This window comes from Ipomoea nil, unplaced genomic scaffold (genome assembly GCF_001879475.1).
Source record: "Ipomoea nil cultivar Tokyo-kokei standard unplaced genomic scaffold, Asagao_1.1 scaffold1721, whole genome shotgun sequence".
Classification (NCBI taxonomy): Eukaryota; Viridiplantae; Streptophyta; class Magnoliopsida; order Solanales; family Convolvulaceae; genus Ipomoea; species Ipomoea nil.
Genome location: NW_017618149.1, coordinates 55,906 through 79,337, shown reverse-complemented (window position 1 = coordinate 79,337; position 23,432 = coordinate 55,906). Strand labels below are relative to the sequence as shown.

Genomic DNA, 23,432 nt, shown 5'->3' with positions numbered 1-23,432 from the left:
TTTAGTTTATTTGACCACTATTAGCTATTTGATTTGCTTAAACAACCATATATGTGTTTGATTAATTAACTTTTTGTAACAACTTATCACTCCAAAATGTTAAAATTCAAAAAAACTGCTCAAAATATTTTTTTCGATCAACTTTTTGAAAAAATAATTTTCATGTAATCAGTTATCAGTTAACAGTCAATTTACCAAATATTTTTCTACAATCAACTAATGCTATAAACTAGTCAAACTCACTAGCCCAATCAACTAAAAACTATCGGCCAACAGCTATTTACCAAACACCTCTTATAGCTTTTCTACGAGTCGCAAAGGAAACAATCAAACAAACAACAAAAACTTTTTTTGTTATTTAGGTTTGCCCAAAACCTTTTAAATTTAGAAAATGGGCTGTGCATATATATATATATATATATATATATATATATATATATATATATATATATATAACTTGACTGAGAATATCTCTTCATGGACCAAATATTCCTTGAGTTTTTGGCCATTATTTGTTTATCCCATCACTTTGATAGTACATATGAATAAAGTTCAGACACATTATAATAATTTAATCAATTTTATTTTTTAGAAAGTTAGGATTTTGGATACAAAAGAAAAATAAATATTAATTGATCACGGAAGTATTTATGGTATATAAGAGCATCTCAGAATTAACTGGACTCCTATAGTAGCCCGTTCTATTCATTTCCTCAGAGGCTCAGATGATGATTAGCCCATACTATTTTGTGCTATTGTGAATTTGTCATTTTTCTATTGGGCTTAACTTCATATAAAAAGCAAAAGAGCATTCTACAATCATTATTGTCTGGGCTGTGGTCCACAAGTAAACTATGGTCTAAAAATATATAAATGTATATTATTCTAACTAATAACAAACATTATTGTAATTCATGAAGTACATTATTTTATCTCAGAAATTTCATTCTAATACATGTACATTATTCAACACATAAAATACATTATTTTAACTCATAACATACATTATCTTACTCTAGAAAGTTCATTATTTTAACACATAAAGGTGCGAAGGACGATTTTTTTTTTTAACGTTAAAACGATATCGTTTTAAACTGTGATATACACAATAATTTGCCAGCATTCAGTTGGCCAACATATTTGAATTGGGCTTAGCTTCAAATCCGATTTCTTTATTTTATTTTTTAATTTATGCAAAAAATTTTACGAGACTGTCTAAAAATCTTGGTCTATAAAGAGGGATCTGAAAATGAGTTTGCACAACAAAGAATGAGTTTAATTTTCAAAATTACTACGTTTTTTTAAGAAAGGTTTTGTTTCAAAAATATTATATTTTGAATTCTTTATTGAGAAATGATATGTTTTACTTTAAATGTACTTTGTATTATGTGTTACCTGTTCACAAGTATATACTTTTAAACTAAAAAGCAATAATTTATTCGTCACATTTTATGTATCTAGTCTGATTAATGATATTTAACTTATTTACAATTTATCTTTTTATAATATTTTATATAGTATTAATATATAAATTTTATATATTTAAAAACTAAAGTAAAATACTATTAAACACATTAAAATAAAATTTAAAAGTATAATAAAACATTAATGAAAATAAGTGAACTAGACATTAAGTGACTCTCCAAAATCAGAGGTCATGGGTTTTTTGCTCTAGTGAGAGCTGTATTGACTCTGTGTGCTTTAATAGGTTAAGAAAGTATATATAAACATATACTACATTCAAATAGAGTTGAGTCAAAAAAGTTGAATTAAAAATAACTTCAGTAAAGCCCATAGAATAATTGTTATTCCAAAAGTATTAAATTTTTACTGAAAAGTAATATGTTTTACTTTAAATTTGTCATGTTACTTCTCAACAAGTATTTAACTTTTAATTAAAAAGTAATTATTATTACTCTATATTTCAAAAGTATTACATTAAGAGTAAATATTATGCTGTAGAATCGTGTCCACCTTTGCAAGGTGAACACGGTTTCAAAATTGTCATAATTGTGAATATAGAGTTCAAAAAGTATGAACATAGAATTTTATAATTATGAACATAGAGTTCTATAATTATGAACATAAAGTTATGTAATTGTGAATATAGAGTTCAATAATTGTAAATATGAAGTTCAAAAATTATGAACATAGAGGTTTATAATTATGAACATAGAGTTTTATAATTGTGAATATAGAGTTAAACAATTGTGAATATGAAGTTCAAAAATTATGAACATAGAATTTTATAATTATGAACATAGAGTTCAGTAATTATCAATATAGAACCGTGTCCACCTTGCTAGGTGGGCACGGTTTCATGGCATAACAATTGTTTTTGAGGAGTCTGGGCTTTGTATAAGGAACTTGAGACTCAATACATACAATGAAGCACTTGATCACCGTTTTTAGGCGTGTGAAACACACTATCCTAAAAGTTTCTAATTTCACTTTGAGCAACAATGGTAATCAAACCAAAACTTTTGAGATACAAACAACAACAAAAAAATGTCAAATTTCTCAAATTGCTTTTATGAGAAAAAATTCAGATTTAGATTTTTAGTATGTAAAATTTTTCTCGTATAACTTTGTAGTAGATAAGTGGTACCTCTTCAAAAGAGAATTATATTGCTCACTTATTTAGAAACTATTACATTATAAGATATCGCATTTACTGAACAATTAATAAGGTAAATATATCTTTACGATGGGAATTCAAAGGGTAAAACATACCTATCATGTGCATGGATCACCCATTGAACACTATTGTGTCATTTTTCAATCCCAAAAGATCAATTTTCATTCGTTGTTAAAAAAAATTAGTTAAAAATGATATTTAAAGTGATCATTTTAAGGTATTAATAATACGAGTGTAGTCTACTTCCAGTTTGGGTGTAGTAAAAGTGAATTCAAGATTTCCTAAATGAGATATCTAATTTAATACTCCGTATGTTATATGATAAAAATAAATAATTGGTAAATAAGAAATTAATTCTCAATGTATTAGAAAAAAATAGAATTGAAAAAACAATTTTCAAGTAACCTTCTATCCACGTAGGCTCTGTTTGGCAAACCTAGCTGAAAAGCTATAAGCTAGGAGCTGAAAGCTGAAAAGCTATAAGCTCGGAGCTGAAAACTGAAGAGCTGTTAAGCTAGCTGTTATGGTTGAAAGTGTTTAGTAAAATTGATTTTTTGATAAGTAGGTTGATAAATGTAAAAAGACTAAAAAAGACATCTTCATAAAATTTAAATTAGTTTGTTTACATATTAAAATTTAACATTTTATCTTTAAAAAAAAATTAACATTTTGAAATAGAACTATTAGCATAATCATGATCTAGCATTTCATAATGAAATAACAATATTGTTGCAAAACTAATAATAATAATGGTGATGGTGATGGTGATGGTAATAATAATAATAATAATAATAATAATAATAATAATAATAATAATAATAATAATAATTGCGGATAAAGGAAAAGAGAAAATGGTTTTAATTGGAAAGGGTAAAGTATGTCATTTCTTTAAAATAATAAGGATAAAGATGAAAAAAAAAAAAAAAAAAGTTAGGACGCTAGGAGCTTATTTTGAAACGCTACCTAAGGTAGCGTTCAAAAATAAGCTCTTATTTTAAACTAGGAGCTTATTTTGGGAACATTGCCAAACAGTATAGCTTATTAGTAGCTTAAAATAAGCTATATAAGCTCCTAAATAAGCTTTGCCAAACAGAACCGTATTGTAAAGGAGTGTAAGTTTTTTTTTTTTTTTTTGATCAGATGAGAGGGGGACACCCAACATAAACTAGATGGCATTCACCACTCGTTGAGAGACCCGTCTTGTCGACAAGGCTCCAATCCGGTCTAAGGCAACCATTTCCTCAAGCTCTCGCGGCGGCAGCTCTAGGATGTGAGGTTCGCCTTGGTGTAATGCCGCCTTGGACGCTAACTTATCAGCAAGTCTGTTCTGTTCTCTATACACGTGAACATATCGCACCTCGAAGAAAACTGCTGCTTCTCTAACACACATGCAAAAGGATGTTATTGGAGAGATCTCGCCACCCCTCGCCATTTCGCAGGATATCCATCAAGCATTTTGAGTCGCATTCAAGAATCAAGAATGATACGTCTGGCTCCATACTCATTTGCCATCCGAAGGCCTTGCAGAATACCCCATGCTTCCGCCGCTTCAACAGAGCATCTGCCAATTCTGTACAAGAATCCTCTTCGCCAGTCGCCATTGGTGTCTCGGAGAACACCGCCACAGCTCGCCAGTCCATCTTCCTTGCAACTGCCATCAACGTTCAACTTCAACCATCCCTCCTCAGGTTTCAACCATGTCAGCCTCGTATCCTCTTCCCGATTGCACCTGGGCAGTGGCCGGTGCCTGTTCTCGAAAGCCCGAGCCGTCTCCCCATCACACCGACGTAGCCAATTCATCTTTTGGTCAAGAGACACGAATGTACCATTGAAGATCTCCTCGTTGCGCCACCTCCACATCCACCAGAGTCTGACTCCAAAGCGCTCGGGCCATCCTTCTTCGAAACCTCGTTTAACATCACCCTGGAGATTCATCATGAACCAGTCAGTCCAAACAAGATTGCGCATGGTCTCCAGCGTTCGCCGTGGAAGAGACTGCTCCCATATTTGCTTTGCTGCTCCGCATCGTCGAAACAAGTGGTTCAAATCCTCACGCTGACCTGCACAACGATAACAACTATCATCAGTCGTAAGGTGTCGTTTGGTTCGTTCGTAGTTAGTCAAAATTTTCTCGTGTTTGATAAGCCAAATGAACACAGAAACTCTCGCCGGCGCTCTTAGAGCCCATATGAGCCCCCAAACTTTGTCAGTCTCTTTCCCTCCGGAGGTGTCTGCTAATCCATACGCTGATTTCACCGAGAACCGCCCCCGGGGATCCAGGCTCCAACCCCATTCGTCCTGGACGTCTTCTACCGCTAAGCCGTAACCTGCTAGCCTTTCCAACTCATTTTTAGGAAGATACTGCTCTAACTTCTCCCATTTCCACCCCCTGGCTCGGTCCCAATACTCATCAACATTTGCGTAGAGGTCCGGGAGGCTCAGGGTACCATGTAGCTTCTCGTACAGCGGCTTTGGCATTAACCAAGAGTCCATCCAAAACCGGGTGGACTTCCCATTTCGAACAATATGCGTAAGACCGCTTTCCAAGACCCCTCGTGCGGCTTGAATCCCCTTCCATGCGTTGGATGTATTTCGTCTGCCCGAAGTGTTCAAATGTGAGCCAGAGCTGTGGTTGTATTTCGTCACTAAAGTCCGCACCCATAGACTGTTAGGTTCCGTTCTAATTCTCCAGCTTAGCTTCGTCACGCAATGTTCATGGCGTGCATCTTCCTCAGACCCAGGCTTCCACGCGCTTTTTCTGTTGTGATTACGTCCCAGTTTACAAGACTCATATTATTTCCCCCCGTTTGCTCGTTTCGACCCCCATAAGAAGCGTCTGGTCCGCTTTTCTTTTTCGTTACAGACACCTGGAAAGGAGTGTAAGTTAACACTAGTTAAATACAATTCAACTTTTTAGAAATTATGAATTCTGTAACATCGAAGCTCTCTTTCGCGCTCCGAATGTTCGTACAAAAATCGGCAAAATTGGAATATAGAAATAATTTTTGAATATAAATTCATTTTCAGACCAACATAAATAGTTTTACCCTTTGTTTGAGGATGTGTTTGGAAATCCCAAAAATGATTTTCAGAAATCATTTACCGGAAATTATTTTTCGGGTTTCCAATGTTTGAATGTACATAGAAAATTCAATCAACGAAAAACATTTTCCATTGATTGAAAAAATAAGGTCATTTGGACAGAAAATGACTTTTGCCAAACACACAACAAGATTTTCAGCGAAAATCAATGTTCACAGGATTCTGCCCAAAACCAATGATGCTTTTTTTATAATTTTAATAAATAAAATTATATTTAATATTATTATAAATATTTGTATATTCTAAATAAAATATTATAATATTTAATTATACAATTCTACTCATTTTTCAAAAAATAATCAAACACACCAAGACAGTTTTTCAAAATGCAACCAAACACTGAAAATGAAAATATTTTTTAAAAAATGACTTATTTTTCAGAAAACATTTTCTAGAAGTGATTTTCCTGCTTTCACGAACCCTTAATTGCGTTTTATAATTTTGTTTAAATTTAAAAAATAATAATAATAATTTTCATTGCAGTTCCTTCACTGACAAAACCTTGCTGGCACTTCAACATTTCCAACCTATGCAGATACCTTAGTGAAAAGAAGCATTTAGGTTAGGATGATTAGAATCCAAAACAAATTCTCCTCTTATCTACATCACATCCATCATCAGCAAGAAATTGATATAAGCTGAGACCAGCAGCAGCTAGCTAGCAAACAGAGAAACATGACAACAACATTAAATGTTCATCACAAAATGTGTTCAAGAATAATCCGAATGAGACTCGTAGAACTCGCTGGGGCAGGGCGACATCACCTCTTGCTCTAAGAACTGCAACACCTGCTGCATTGAAGGCCTTTCGTCCGGATTGGCATCGGTGCATCTTGCTGCGATTTCTAGGATTGCTTCTACGGTCTCTATATCTGCATCGGTGCATCTTTTGTCTACAACGTCTTCAATTCGATTCTCCTTCAGCAAGGTATTCATCTGCATATATATATATATATATATATATATATTTCGTGGTGTCAGTGGCTATTGTATTGTGTAACAATATTATGCAAAAGCTGTATGTATATGTTGTACATACCCAGCCAACAACGTTTAGGCCTCGCTTTACAAATGTTGGATCGGTAGGCCTCTTCCCGGTGACAAGCTCCAATAGGAGAACACCGAAGCTGTAGACATCAGATTTTTCGGTGGCTCTTCCACTCTGCAAGTACTCTGCTCACCAAAAAGTGTATAGGTCCATTAGCTTTTACTCATATTGGAATAACCCTTTCAAGTGTGAATAAACCCCGCCTTGTGACCCTAGCCAGTAAAAGACCACAAGGAAGTAAACCAGCCTAGGCTACCTATAGCTCCCTAGCCAGTCAGATTGGTATAACCCTTTTGAGTGTGAATAAATCCCACCTTGTGACCCTAGCCAGTAAAAGACCACAAGGAAGTAAACCAGCCTAAGTTACCTTAACTCCCTAGCCAGTCAAATTGGTATAACCCTTTCGAGTGTGAATAAACCTCACCTTGTGACCCTAGCCAGTAAAAGACCACGACCCTAGCCAGTAAAAGACCACAAGTAAACCATCCTAGGTTACCCATAGCTCCCTAGCCAGTAAAAGACCACAAGAAAGTAAACCAGCCTAGGTTACCCATAGCTGACTGGCTCAAACCAAGGGGGGCATGGATTCGAACTTGTGACCTTATGGTTACAAGCGTGGATCTCTTGCCATTTTGGCTGGGGTTACACCCTAGATTGGTATATTTGTATATATATCAAACGAATTATTAGCAAATGAGCACAACCTGGAGCCAAATAACCGAAAGTTCCGGCAACAACAGTTGTTACATGACCATCCTCGTCCACCAAAAGCTTGGCGAGGCCAAAGTCTGCGACATGAGGCTCGAGGTTCTCGTCCAGGAGTATGTTGCTCGATTTTATATCTCGGTGAACGATTCTAGGACTACAATCGTGGTGTAAGTATGCGAGTCCTCTTGCAGAACCAAGAGATATTCTTAAACGTGCATTCCAGTTTAACGGTCTATCTTCATCCACGTGTTGAGGTCGACCTAGACACGAAGAACACAATAAATAAACAAAACAAATACAAATTAACATTGAATGCCAAGAAACCCGTGATTACATACCGTGCAAGAAGTCATCCAAGCTTCCCATAGCTAAGTAATCATAGATCAGAAGCTTCGCACTAGGAAGACTGCAGTAGCCTCTGAGGTTGACCAAATTTATGTGTTTGACACTACCCAAGACCTCCAACTCCCTCTCGAAAACCTGGTCAGAACCTTCACGATTCCGATCAATTCTTTTTACAGCAAATGTGCCACAATCATTCATAACCATTCGATAGACGGTGCCAAATCCTCCAGCACCAACGACATCTTCTTCATTGAGTGATTCAATCTTCTCTATAAGCTCGCACGAAGGATACGGAAGATCACCGTGAAAAGTAATGAGCTTGGCACCTGTGGAATATCGGGGGTTAAAGAACAATACGAGTGAAATTGGGGAAAATTAATTGGAGATTTCAGCAGGCATATCCATCTCACATGGTTCTTGATAAACTTGTTTTTTGACTTCAGTGTATCTCTTTGCTGCCCTTTCCTTCTTTGATACCGACCAAACCCATAGGAATACGAGGAGCACAATGAATACAACGCCTAAGGTAGACATTGCACCAATAACCACTGCTCTTACGTAATGAGATGGTTTCTTAACTGGGACTGAATAAACCAAATTAATTTACAACATATTAGTATACCTCAAAATTTCAAACGAAAGGTCAAGATTGAGTAATATATGCATAGCCTTAGGACAAAATTCCCGAAACACCAGAAATCGTAATTTTGTAGTAGTAAAACACTATACACAATTACCTGATGCTTCATCGCTTTCAGCATGAGGCAGAACTGCAGGAAATCCCATTGATGTTTTACACGGCTTGGACACTTGCTGGCCACACAAATCCAAATTCCCAATGAACCTAAGCATAATAACAACCGTTTTAGGATAACCACCTAAAATATTAAAAAAAATTTACAAAACAAACAGTAGCAAAGACATCAAGGGACTTACGATTTGCTTCCAAAGGTGCTAAGGGCTCCAACATCTGGGATCTCACCCGAGAAAAAGTTGGTGGACAAATTGCTGAAGTATTTTGCAGTGAACATGTTACTAAATAGGCACAGAATTCCTTCATAGAACACTATGTATACAAATCCAACTCCAACTTACAGATAACGGAGAAGTTTCAGCTTTCCAAGAGAAGAAGGTATAGCACCCCTGAGTGAATTGCTTGATAAATCCCTATATAACATTGAATTCAAATTCTTGATCACGGTGAGTTAATCATCAAAATCATTCACAAACAGCTTACAGCATAGATATCTTACAATATGTTAAGCATAGAAAGGTTCCCAATGTTCGAAGGTATGCCTCCTTGAAGATAGTTAGCCCGAAGATACCTATAGCCACAAACAATTTCACCTTTGTTACAAGTTCTCCAATATCATTTCGTGATACCCCTCAAAAGCGAAAATGGTTTTGGCACTTACACTGCTCTCAATTCAGTACAACCGCCAATCTCATTTGGAATTACACCATGTAGGTTATTCTGGTGAAGCGCCCTGGTTTTAAAGAGAAAATAAGAAGTTTTACTACCAAAATTATGCACACTAAAATATATTTCCTCTGAAGATTAAGCATCACTGTAAAAATTGAAAATTTAATTTCTATTGAACATTAATGAACTTACAGCCTTTGTAATCTATCAAGTTTACCAATGCTGGGGGATATGATTCCACCAAGTTGCATATAAGGTAAGTTGCTGAAATCCCAAAGATAAAAAGGAAAAAAGAATAAGAACAAGTGTAGTTGTCCTAAGAAACAGAGAAAACCATGAAAATAGCATAGCTAGTTGAGACCCCCAAAACACACACACACACACACACACACACACACACAGAAAGGGTGAAAGGAATAGCATACATAGAGGTGACTCTTTGTTCAATTAGATGGCAAGAAATGCCAGTCCATGTACAAGGAGTTGCATCAGAATCTCTCCAGTTACTCAGAACATTTCTGGTGTCATTCAGAGTAGCCTTGAGTTCCAACAGTGCAACACCTTCATAAAAACAACAAACAAGTATCAAACCACGTAAAGCCTTCAACTTTTCTTAGCTCAAAAGCATATTTTAAGCAAACAATCATAAAAACAAGCCCCAAAAACAGATCTTTATAGAACACCTCAGTAAAAATGAACCAAAACATTAAGAGAATAAGAAAAAAAAAAAAAGTAAAACGGGCATACCATCAGGGTTGAGAGCAAGAGAGATTCTGCTGAAAAGGGTTGCTCTCAAAATCGCTGAGAAGATCAAAACCCAAATACCCATTTTGGTTTCTTGAAAAAATGGCACTCTTTTTCAAAATTTTAAGAGTTTTTTGAATCGAGTTTCAAAGTGTACCCTCTCCTTCGGAGAACAGTATTATCTGGCCTCTGGGTATTGTGCAGTGAAGCCCACCAACCAAAAAAGTTTGGAAGGGAGTGAAACAGGGGTTTTTGAGGGGGTGAGGGTTAGTCTTGAATCATAGCGGTGGGGTTTTCAAAAGAGTAAATGTGATTGATAATTTGATATCATTACAACCCTTACTCCTGAAAAATCCCCCATAATTATAATGAAGATAAGAGATCTGAGAAGAAGACCACTTTCAAAGAAGTATAGAAAGTTGTGCAGTGGAGAGAGAGAGTAGCCGTTGTCAAGTTCAAAATGTGTACAAGAGAAGAGGCAGTACCCTCGCGCGTCAAGAATGTTTCACACTCGCTACTTTTATAAACAATTTTAACTTTCATTTATTATGTTTTTTTTTTTGTTTCAAAAAAAATTGTTTTTTTTTGTATCTGATCATATATTTTTTCCACCACTCAATAAAATAAAATCACAATAAATCTTACTCTAACGGTGAGATGAAATTTGATTTTCACTGAAGATATGAAGGTCAGTGAGAGACCCAAAATCCAGAAATTAATCAGAAATGATAAAGATTTCTTGTATGCAAAATGTATAAGTAGGGGTATGAACTTCGTATGGCTTTGGCCTTTTTTAGTTGATGATATGCATTCTGTGTTTTTTTTTTTAAATCAGAGGTGATGAATATTTCTTGTATGCAAAATGTATAAGCAGGGGTATGAACTAAAGATTAATTGGATAACTTGCGATTACCTTTGAGTAAAATTTTTGGGGCTTAAGATTAATCTAGAGAACTTAATATATCAAAATTAAATAAATAAATAAAAACATACATGTTGAATCCATATAGCAATGTAAATTTTTTATTTTTTTATTTTTCTAATTTCTTTTTGTATAAACAAAATTAATGTATAAAAAATATCATTAATAATTTTTAACTGACATTTTTATCAACTTTTTAATGAACCTAAAATCCCAGTAAGTTAATACTATAACCTATAAATTTATTAATTCAACAAATTTATTATGTCACTACTATAAATTCGTCACTATTACAAATTCATTAAATAGATACTAAAAATTTATTAAATTACTACTACAAATTCATTAGATCTTTCATTAAATTTAAAGAAACTATGTCATGAAAAGTTTCTCAACTTTATAAAATTATACCAAACAACTTCACCTTATAGTTTAAAATAGAAGGTTAAAAGAAAAAAAAAAAAAAAGTAATAAAGTAAAATGAAGTGCTATAGGTAGAAATAGCTGCAGGTAAATAATCCGAAAAGCAAAATAAACTCAAATATTAAATAATCTTTTTTATTTCACTTTATGACACTTCTGAATAAGATACTTTTACATTTTTGTACACATGCCAAAAATAGTAAAAATAGATATTTAATGATCAATTAATAAATTTTTTAAAACATATTTTCCTTTTTTTATGACGAGGGTAACTCACAGTTACTATTTAAGAGGGTGTATATCGCTTGTGTATAATAATCTGTAAATGACATAAAAGAGATAAATTGTACTATAAAAATATAGACTCAATTGAAAAAATATTAATACGAATCAAACTTGTGATATTCTAATACAAAAGTTATGTTTTACTTATTCAGTCACAGACACAAATTCCCTTTTATTGGGGAAACTACATGAATGTAGCATTTTACAAATTTGGCACCATGTGGACCATTTTTATTGATGCATAGAATGGTAGATAGCAAAACCTAATCAGTTTTTTATTATTTTAAAAGAGGGAATCTTGGTGCCATGTTGACCATTGCTCAAAGCTCCTACAATCTTCCGTAATCTATGATAGCAACTTAGCAAGTACTCCACCCATAAATATCAGTTTTGCCAAATGGTATTTAATACTCCATTTGAGTCATTTATATATCTGATTCGATTAACGAGACTTGATTATTATTATTTTTAAAAAAATGATAATTTTTCTCTCTAAGTTATATACTTATAGTATTTTTTCTCCCTGAATTATTCATGTAAGTACATTAGCCCCCTCAATTATTCTAAAAGTGACAATCCCCCCCCCCCTCCCGATATATTAAATTGACATTTCTACCATTAAAGTAAATATTTTATATATTTTTCTTCTTCAACAAATAATTGCATATACGTAGGGATGATCACGGTTCGATTCGAGCTTAATCGGATACTATAGCAATCGAATTAAAAGTTTCCGGTATTGATTCAGATCAGAACCCAATATTTGGATTTCAGTTTATTAAAATTATGAATCGAAAAAACTGGATCCTGAACCTTAAACCGGCGGTTCCGAATCCGGTTCACGATTTTGAACCATCTTTATTTTAATTTTTTAAAATTTTAAAATAGTATAAATTCAACAATAAATGTATTTTATTTTTTTAGGTCGGAACATGAATCGGTCGTTCCGGTTCGCGATTTTAATAAACTCTAAATATCAGGTTTCGCTTCTAAATTGTAAGTGGAATATTTTGGTTTGGTTGCTATAATGCCTGCTTTGTTTGAATCAAATCGTTGTTATAATTTGTTGGAGAAGAAAAATAAATGAAATACCGGAAAAAATGCTATAAATATATATATTATCTCTGGGGGGGGGGGGGGGAGTGCTATTTTCCCTATTTTTAATTCATTCTTTCATTATATTTTTTTTTTTTGGTTGCCCAAAGGTATCCCTCCAGTCGATAACCAAAAGACTTATCCCCGTCCCTATTGTCAACACACTAATGGCATGTTTGGTTCATAGAATAGGTCAGGACTGGAATGACATTCCTTGGAATAGACCTATTCCATTGTTTGGTTCATCAATTTGTATTGGGAATATTATTCCTATGAATGACATATTCCCTTTTGCAAGGGGAGTAGCCATTCTTAGGGGGCCTTGGTATTAGCTATTCTCATGCTTATGGGAATAGCTTTTATATTATAAATGCCAAAAATACCCTTACATACATAGATACACACACACACACACACACACACACACACACACACACATATATATATATATGGAATAAGGGTCAAATAGGCCACTCAACTGCACACCAACATGTAATTAGGCCATCCAACTCAAAAAGAATGCAATTGGGTTCCTGAAAAACACAAACTTATGCAATTTTTGACCCAAAATTACTTGTTCACCTGAATAGGAGGTTACTAAATTTAAAAATAATTTTTTTACAATAATTTTAATTAAACTAAATATTTAAAATAAAAAAATTAAAAAAAATTAAAATTAAAAAAAAAAAAGAAAAGAAAGAAAAGAAACCGCCGGAGACGAAGAAGTCTTCGTCTCCGGCGGGTCGCTTCGTCTCCTGGCCGGAGACGAAGTTACCTTCGTCGTCTCCGGCTATGGAGACGAAGGGACCTTCGTCCCCAGGCCATGGAGGCGAAGGTCTCTTCGTCTCCATGGCCGGAGACAAAGGTACCGGCTATGGGGTACCTTCGTCTCCGGCAATGGAGACGAAGAGACCTTCGCCTCCATGGCCTGGGGACGAAGGTCCCTTCGTCTCCATGGCCGGAGATGGCGAAGGTAACTTCATCTCCGGCCAGGAGACGAAGCGACCCGCTGGAGACGAAGACTTCTTCGTCTCCGGCGGTTTTTTTTTTTTTTTTTTTTTTTTTTTTTTAGTTTTTTTAAAAAAAATTTTTTTATTTTAAATATTTATTTTGATTAAAAATTATTGTTAAAAAATATTTTTAAATTAGTAACCTTCTATTCAGGTAAACAAGTAAATTTTGGGTCAAATTGCATAAGTTTGTGTTGTTCAAGGACCCAATTGCATTCTTTTTGAGTTGGATGGCCTAATTGCATGTTGGTGTGCACTTGGGTGGCCTATTTGACCCTTATTCCTATATAAATGGAAGGGTTCAGATACGGTTGATGCTTCCCGTGCGGTTGTGCGGTTAGACGCACCTTAAGCATTAACCTGGCGCACCTTAAGTACACAAATCACCACGCATCTTAAGCCCACAAACAAAACACCTTAAAAACACAAATCACTCACCTTAAGTATAAAAACCACGCACCTTAAGCACAGAACAAAGCAAATACAGGCCAATTTGCAGGACTGTGAGTGATGCAGTTCATGTTTGTTGAATATGATCCTGATGACACCGCCACCCCTAATTAAATTTATTTCCTATTTCTCCACCACCACTGTCGTCGCCGCCACCACTAGAGATGTCAATTTGACCATAAACCAATGGGCTGGCCCAATAAGCCCTAAAACCTATAGGGGCTAAAATCCAAAAAAAAAATATCAATCCAATAAAAAGGCAAGCTAATTGGGCTGGCCCTATAGGGTTATTGGGTTGAGTTGGGTTAACCCACTGGATTGGTGACCCAGCCCGTCTATAGAATTCGTCGTAGCACAGTTTGTTTTGTTTCTATTTGCCGTGGACTTCTAGTTTCTATTAGCAATTTGAATTTCTATTCGCATTCTGGACTGCAAGCATAGGCGTCCACAATCTGCTGCTCCATATGTTCAAATAATTTTAATACAATTATATAAATAAAATATTTGGTTTATTTGGTTCTGTAGCAGTAATGACGTCCACTATACATTAGTTTAATACAATTATATAAATTAAATATTTGGTTTATTTGGTTCTGCAGCTATAGCCTATAGGTTTATTTATTTAGGAATTTAAATTTTTTTCTCCGCTAGACCGCCTGTGGGTACTGAATTATTATTTAATTTATATGTTGAATTATTATATGCATTGAATTTATTTATTTGAAAATTACATATTTTTGGTATATTTCTTAATTTTATGCTCTTATTTGAATTGGAATTAATTATTAAATTTAACTTATTTTGGATGAAGTAAATAATTTTATCCAAAATAAATAATTTAACTTATTTTGAATTAAATGTAAAAATAAGTGGGGCATTTTTTAATTTTAGTTCATTGATTTAGCCCGTTCGATAAACCCATAGTCCATAGTTTAGGGTTAGGGCTAATCCAACCCAAAAACTAAACAAAACAAAATCACCAACCAAACACTGTAATATAATTTCTAAAGTATATTCATTCTGTGAACCAAACGTGCTGTAAGTGGTAGGGGAATGGCCAAATGGTTTAATAACCGTAGAAAACCGAAAACCGACTTTAATAACCGTAGAAAACCGAAAACCCGAAAAACCGACATTTTTTTTAGAGTAATAACCGTGACCGACCGATAACCGATTTTTTCGGTCGGTTCGGTTAGCGGTTATCTGTCGGTTAACCGATATTTTGCTCACCCCTAACGCCAACCATGTTGGTTATTCTTTCAATATATTGAGTCTATAGTATTGATATATGTGAAATTTACATATTTAAAAATTACATTAAAGGTTCTTTCAAAAAAAAAAAAATTACATTAAAGGTACTATTAAACACAAAATTTTAATTTTACAAATAATTAAAAATACTTTTTAAAAAAAGCTAAAAAGAAAGAATGACTAATTAATAATAAATATGGCAGGTATATGGAGTAATTATATTTAAATATTTTTAATTTTACATGTTTATATAAAATTTAAAATTTTGGTATAATTTTATTTAATATTATTATCTAGCGCGCAAAAAAAAAACAAAAAAAAAAAAAAAAAAAAAAACAAAAACAAAAATAAATTGTGATATGATATGACGTTGGTGATTTGAGAATTTTAGTTGGTAAAAAAATCTAGCATCTTCGAATTGGCTATCCATGACCATGAGTGAATGGGTGTGATTAGGTTGAATTTTTTTCTTTCTATATTGAATTATAAAATTGGATTTAAAAATGCACACAAAAATTAAATTATGTGTATCACAAATGAAAAGTTCATTATTTATGTACATAAATTTTTTGGTGCGATTTTATTATCAAGTCAAGATACTTTTATTACTGCAACGAGCAGATGGCTTCCTAATGTGCTTAATCCCCATATGGCAGAAGTCATGGCTTGTACTGTAAAGAATCACTCTCATGGCTAAAGAATCGTGGATCAACTTCGAAACGGTTGGAGTCAGACTGTGCAAGTGCGGTGACAACCTTGAACCTAAAAAGCAATGATAGATCATATGTTGGTCATGTTGTTAGTCAAATGTTATAGTTTTATTTTGAGCTTGGAGTCCTTTTCTTGTCGTATGATTAGGAGATCAGTGAACTTGATTGTCCATACGTTAGCTAGGGTGGCAGACTCTCATCCTGAGACTCGTATTTGGGATTCTAATCCTTCTTACTGTATTCGCTCTTTACTTTCATCACGAGTTTAATATATTATTATTTGGGTATAACTTGTGTTGCAACTGTATTTTATATTGTTGTTGCTAGTAGTTAAACGGCCGTAATTACTTGTTTCGTTTGCTTCTTTGTGTCATAACGAGAGTTGGACATAATTTAGGGCACACACAATTGCACTTAATTGTTGCACCTTGAGAAAGGGCAAATTAGTTAAGGAATAATTTAATTCTTGATTATTGCACATCGAGAGATTGTATTAGTTATGAATTAATTATGAATGCTTGTTCTTGTTTTATTGGGTGTTTACATCACGAGAGTGGATATCCACTAGCGTTAGAGACTACGAGAGTAGCTCTATGCCATCTTTGCATTCTCACACTTGTTATACCCAGATTTAATATTGTCCTTAAGATTTGACCAAGGGCTAAGAGTTATAACAACGGGAGTAAATCAAAGAAAAACAATCACAATGAGGGGATAAGTGATTAGCACTTATTTAAACAAACGAGAGGCACAATGGGGACACAAAGGATAAAAACATATGTAGGGACAGGTTTAAAGGTTATGGCTAAACAAAAATGGCCTAAATCACTTCAAAACATTCAAAACTTAGACTTTAGTTAGGGAGTAATGAGGCAAGTTATAGCAAAACACCCATGACCGGAATCTCACATAAGATTTCACTAGCAATGCATAACACACAAGATCAAGAATTAATCCAATTATTAAATGGTTAACAAAGCTATTGGCAAGGGAATAGATCAATTATGTGTTACACCTCAAATCATCAATCACAAATTGAATTGCAACAAGTACCACTAAAACAAACCACAAACCAACAAGAGAGTAATTGCAATTGCATGCTGAGACAAGTAACTTATTCAACAAAAATACCATATGCGTCATCCAAGCAAAAGCAAAAATTTTAAAATTATCCCCAAATTATTGATTCTTCCCCCACACTTAAAAATTTGCATCGTCCCTGATGCAAAACAAAAGAAAGGAGAGCAAGATAAAAGAGAAAGCAAAAAGAGCAATAAAAATTAAACGAACTACAAATCAATAAAAACTAAATAAAACGAAACTAGAAAGCAATAAATAATGCAAAATAAAATATAACACGGGGTGCCTCCCATGAAGCGCTAAGTTTAACGTCGTTAGCTCGACGGTACCTCTCAAGTTCAACCATCAAGGGATGTGAAATTGAAAATCCCCTTCTTTCCATCAATTTTCTCTTTCAAGTATCTCTTCAAGTGATATCCATTGATAAATTCCTTCAAGCTCAAATCTACTACTCCAAAATTCATGATTTCACATCTCTTCGAATCAGGCTCCATGCTCATTATTTCCACAAATCCATTCTTGACCCATATATCAAACAAGTATTTCTTTTTAAATTTGGATCTAGATACTATTCATGAACTCGATCATTTTCTTGATCTCCACTTCTTTTCTCATCTTTATTTTCCTTTTCATTGGCAAGTAAGGGGAATCTTGGATCTTCTTCATGAACCAATAAGAAGGAAGAATTCTTGGACATGAAATTTGGCCAATGCGGGCCTCCACTTTCAAGAACATTGACACCTCCCGGTTTCCAAGTTATTATAAAGTCCTCATTAATGGGGGTGTCATCAAATGAAGGGAATTCCTCATTTTTGCCACAAAATTCCTCATTCTTGAGCTCTTCTTTACTTTGACTATCTTCAAGTTGCACCTTATCACCATTCCCTTGTAACTCTATACTTTCTCCCCAACTTGGTGTCTCCATCTCAATGCACTCATCAATAACCTCATCATCATCATTTTTAAGGTCTTCACCATCCTTTTTATTTCTCTCAACCTCATGACCCTCATTTGTCAAAAACAACTCCTCTAGAACCTCTCCATTAAATGAATCCTGAAGTGGCTATTGAATTGTTAAATCTTGCCATTGAGCTATCTTGTTATCCACTTGAGCTTTTTGCTCCATTAATTTAGAGTACATTTCCCTGAACTCATTCCAACAAATTTGGTAATTGGGATCCAAGATGAAGCAATTTTTCGCCTCATGAGGCCCACCACATATGATACACCATAAAGGTTGTGGAGTAGGTGGTGTGCATCTTTGATAAGTGGCTTGACTCATGTTTGCACAAACTCCTTGAGTAGGTTGTTGAGGAACATGGTTGGTGGGGTGGAATATGTCTTGGAATATGTAGCAATTCTCCAAAAAGTGATTCCCACCACAAAAGGAGCACCATTGGGGTTGTGACACTGATGCATGAGATGAACTATCTTGAATATATTATTGACTTGAGTTGGTAAAATTTGGGAAAGGAACTTGTGGTTCCATTCCTCCATAAACTTGGGTCCTATTCCAACTCATCTCATGATCATGGGAAGGAGGGTAGAACGGTGACATAGTTTCTTGAAATTCATATTCATCCATAAACTAAAAAAAAAACTGTTAATAAAAATAAAAAGCAAATAAATAAAATAAATAAATAAAAATAATGGTATAGACTCTGATACTGCTAATTCCACGTAAGCAATATAAAATAACGCGAGACCAATTAAAGCAAGTAAAATCTTTATTGATCCCGGTAAAGGCCCTAAGTACAATCTACTTGGCTGCTCTGAGTACCGACTGACTGCGGTCGGGATTCTCTAACAACAACCTATCGATCGTCCAAAAGTCCTCTACACTGTAGCTACTGTGGGCATTTATAGCCGCTATGCCGGGGACAAGATTCCAGCCGCTCGGCATGTCTTCCACGTAGCCACCACGTGTCATTTTCCCGGGTGCCCTGTCTGTCGCCATGAAGAGCCGCCACGCGTCCTCTCGCGTCCTTGTGCCAGCTCTTTCGTCGAAGGGCTACCGCTCGGTGGTTGACATCAGCGCTCGGGCAACTCCCGGCTATTCCCGACTGGGGTCTTCATGGAAAAAGCCCGACCTGCCACCTGAAAAGATCACAAGAGAAAGACAAAGGCAAGTCGGTCGTGGTGGAGCTTATGTCGGTCGGGATATTCCCTACCAAAAGCCCCCCAGCCCGGGCCTTTTTGATCAGTCGGGAAAAAACGGGACGGGATGAAGAAGCCCAACCGTCAGGCATTAGACCGACCGGCCAGCTGTCATTCCCTCCTACGCCACGTGTCAGCCTCTGCCGGCCTCGGCGATCCCATCCGCCGCCTCGGATTCAGCGCGGGTCGTATCAGGCAAGTTGGCCCATTTCCCGCCTAAATGCCCTCCTATAAATAGGCCCTTGAGGCCCTCATTTGAACTTTCCTCACTCTTTTGCTTCAGTCGGTATCCTCTAAGAATCCCGAGCAGAGCATCTCAGCAAGGCAATCGAACAACAAACTTCAAGCTTTCTCTCGCAAAGTTCCTTCGTCCGGTAAGCTCTCCCTCCTTCTCTTTATTTCACGCTTTCAACTATAGGTAGAACTGCTAGGTCAACTAACTGTCCCGGACGACTCAAGTCCTTTACTAACCCCGACCGACCGTTAGGTAGATCGAAATATGACGGACTCGGACAGTCAAAACGCCTCGATCGCGGACTACGATGAGGAGGTCGAGCGTATCAGCGACGAGGAAGTGGACATTATGTCCTACACTCCCGAAGCCAGCCCCCAAGCAACGCCAGCCCCCGATCGAGCTGTCGAGCATAACAGCGCATCAAACTCCTCTGGGACGTCGAGCTCTAGCTCCAGCGGGTCGGGGAGCTCCAGCGAAGAAGAGGAAAAGAGGACCACGTCAAGCGGGCGGGGTTCTCCGACCGAGGGCGTTAGGGAAACGCCTACCCGGGTGGTTGGGGACCACCCGGAAGCTACTCCTCGAGGGGGTGATCGAGAAAATACCCCCGAGCAGACCGAAGAAGACCCGGCCGGGCCGGCCACACCAGCCGTCGAGCTCGAATTCTTGAACAGCAAGAGTGTCGAGCAAGAGATGAGCCTGCTGACCAAAGGCGAAGCGGCTCGGATTGCTGAAATACTCCGGGGTCGGGTAGAATTCGACACGAGCCGGCAGCTGGGAAACGTGATTGACAGGCATCGGGGCAAGTGGATCGGGATGCACTACGACTCCCTGATGGCCCCGATCGCCATTCCCTTCACCCCCCTCCTGAACGCCTTCCTGGCTTATTACCGGGTCGCCCCGGCCCAGATCTGCCCGAACGCACATCGGATCCTCGCCTGCTTCCCGCAGATATGTGCTCGGCACGAGGCCGAGTGCACGATGGAGTTGTTCAACTTCATCTACCAGATCAAGGTTCTCCCGGGCCGCTACGGGGGTGGGTTCCTGATGCTGCAGTCCCGAGCAGATATGTGCTCCATCAAAGGCCTGCCCGGGAACAACAAGGGGTGGAAGAACAGAATTTTCTCCATCAAATACGACCCCTGGATCCTCCCGGTCGATCGCACTTGGAGCAGCCACTTCAGAAAGCAAGTGGTGCCGGTCGAGACGCAAGCGCTGAGGGACACGGTCAGCCGGATTTCGAGCGAGGTGCACGAATACACAATCTTCCGGACGGCTGAAAGTCTCGCAGTCGCCAAGCTCCCGCCCCCCACGTACGAGCTAAAGGAAAAGTACCTTCCCGTACCGATGGGCGTGACGGTCGCCAAGCCGTCGAAACGGAAGAAGAAAGGTTTAGCTCGAGCTGTTCCTCCCGACCTAGCTTCATTTCTTGATCTATCTAACTTAGCTCTTTTATTGCAGCCATGGCAGAATTCGGCAATGAAGACATCGCCCTTCCCCCGCCCACGAAGATCTCCCTCGGCGGGAAGAAGAAGGCCAAGACCAAAGCAGCCGGGGAAAAGGAGATTCCCACTGCCCGACCCCTGAGCGCCTCGACCGTGTCGACGGGCGAGGGCTTCATCGTCGAGCAGCCCGACGTCTTGGTCACCCGGGGCAAGGAGAAGGTCGCCGACCATGGCGCGACCGAGGTGGGCAGCCTGAAGCGGCGCCGTGAGCAGCACAGCCCGAGCCCTTCGGTCGGGCGAGAGAGGGAGTCTACGTCCGTGCTGGCACGGATCGGCAACGCCGCGCCTGCCCGAGTGGATCTGGGGAAGATGACCCCAACCCAGGTGGCTGAACGGATCGGCCACGATCTGGCCGAGGTGAGTTTCCCAACTTATAATCTTTCTTTGCCCAAGTGTTTTCGATCGGGCTAACCGAACGTTTCTTGTTTTGCAGATTTCCCGGGCCGCCCAGCTCCTACAAGGTCGAGCCATGCTGGCCGAGGAAGCTGATCACCACAAGAAGACGGCCGCCCGTCGCTTGAAGGAGATCAAGGACCTCCAAGCCGAGCTGGAGAAGACCCAGAAGGCCCTGAAGAAGGGCGACGAGGAGCGGGTTCTTGCCGAGAAGGTCGCCAGCCGGGCGATCGGAGAGGCCAAGGAGCTGAAGGCTCAGCTCAAGAATCCGAGCGAGCTGGCGCGGGCAGCCTTCAAAGACAAGGACTCGGGCTCGGCCTTCCTTACAGCAGCCCAGGGAACAGAGATCGGGGAAGAGCTGATCGTCTCGTTCGGTCGCTGGGGCTTTATGGCCGGGAAACGGAAGATGCTCGAACGAGTCCGTTCCCGGTTGGAGCAGGCCCTAGACGGGGAAGACCTTCAGCTGGTCCTCTCGGTATTACCCCCGGACTTAGCCGATCCCGGTCCTTCTCCGTTCGCCCCAAAAGCCAAGGCGGCCGAGCCTGGAGCGTCGTCGGCGGCCCCTTCAAGCGGGAAGGAAGCGGTTGCTGGAGCCCGGGAGGCAAAGAAATAGGCTAGGCTGTCTCCTCTTTTTTGTAAGAAACACCGATCGGGAGCCCGGTCCCGAATTGTACCGGGCAACTTTTTGTTTGTTAATAAAATTTATTTTTTGTTCTATCTTGCGTCGCTCGTTCTTTCTTTTCACACTTTTATCTTTAATCGCGTAAGTGCTGATCCTTAATGCTCGACCTCGCGGCCTTGTGGCCCGATCTTGCACATACTGATCTCAATCACTCGACCCCCTGGCCTTTAGACCCGGTCTCGCAATATTCGATCCGCTTAACGCCCGACCTTACGACCTTATGGCCTGGTCGTTCGTTCGATATTTCGACGTCAAATCTGACCAACCGATCGGGTTTACCCGATCTCCGGGCCTTTGTCGAAAAATTTTAGAAAACAAGCCCCTACGGTCGGGATGTAACCGAGCGACGGGCCTGCGAATACTTCCTTATCCCAGCCCCCACACTATTGTGCGCTCGAGGCACGAGTGGGTGCAATAGTGGACAGAAGTTGGACAGATCGGGGGATAATGCTGAGAGCTCCTGGCTTCCCCGATCAGCGGCGTGACTTGAGTGTCCGCCAATGTGGAGCGCGTTTTGACCGGTCGATAGATTTCGCCCGGTTGATTAATGTTGAACTGATCTGCATGTAACGAAGGTGAAAGAAAGTAACCGATCGGGCCGCCGCATACAAACGGTCGGGCAATCATCGATCGTATATACATTAAACTTTCCCGCTCGCAGGCGGTTGAATTAATTTTACAACCATAAATTTACATAGAAATGACGACCGGGACTAACTCGCAGGTCAAGCCCCCACTTCGTCTAAAAAATACAAAGAATAGGCTAATGCCTAAAAAGAACGAGGTGCTCGGAATTCCAAGTCCCCTCGATTAGCCGACCAGTCGTTGTCTCTAATCGGTATGTACCCGGCCGTATGACAGCGTTGATGATGTACGGCCCTTCCCAGTTCTGAGCTAGCTTTCCGCCCTCTAGAGGTTGGCTGGCCTCCCTTCGTCGTAGAACGTAGTCCCCGACTTGAAAGTAACGAGGGTTGACCCGAACATCTTTAAAACTCTTGACGCGCTTCTGATACTCGGCTACGCGCCGAGCGGCTAGCTCTCTTTTTTCTTCGATCGCATCAAGGTCCACGGCCATCGCGTGTTCGTTCTCTTCCGCATTATAGGTTCTCTCTCGATCGGTCGGAATCCAGGCCTCGATCGGAAGTCGGGCCTCAGCTCCGTAAACTAGGGCGAAAGGGGTCTCCAACGTAGCTTCCCTCGGGGTCGTCCGATAAGTCCATAAAACATAT

At 38.5% G+C, this 23,432-nt stretch overlaps 1 protein-coding gene across 1 annotated transcript; it reads right to left on the bottom strand.

Annotated features, from left to right (window-relative positions):
* Nucleotides 1-6,284: 6,284 nt before the first annotated feature.
* Nucleotides 6,285-10,471, bottom strand: LOC109191839 (LRR receptor-like serine/threonine-protein kinase FEI 1). Its single transcript, XM_019342519.1, has 13 exons — nt 10,012-10,471; nt 9,690-9,825; nt 9,457-9,528; nt 9,257-9,328; nt 9,095-9,166; nt 8,937-9,008; nt 8,778-8,849; nt 8,579-8,685; nt 8,252-8,425; nt 7,835-8,167; nt 7,493-7,756; nt 6,780-6,913; nt 6,285-6,676 (listed from the first exon to the last, which is right to left on the bottom strand). The coding sequence occupies exons 1-13, from the start codon at nt 10,091-10,093 to the stop codon at nt 6,452-6,454; spliced, it is 1,815 nt and encodes a 604-aa protein (XP_019198064.1). The 5' UTR covers nt 10,094-10,471; the 3' UTR covers nt 6,285-6,451.
* Nucleotides 10,472-23,432: the final 12,961 nt, after the last annotated feature.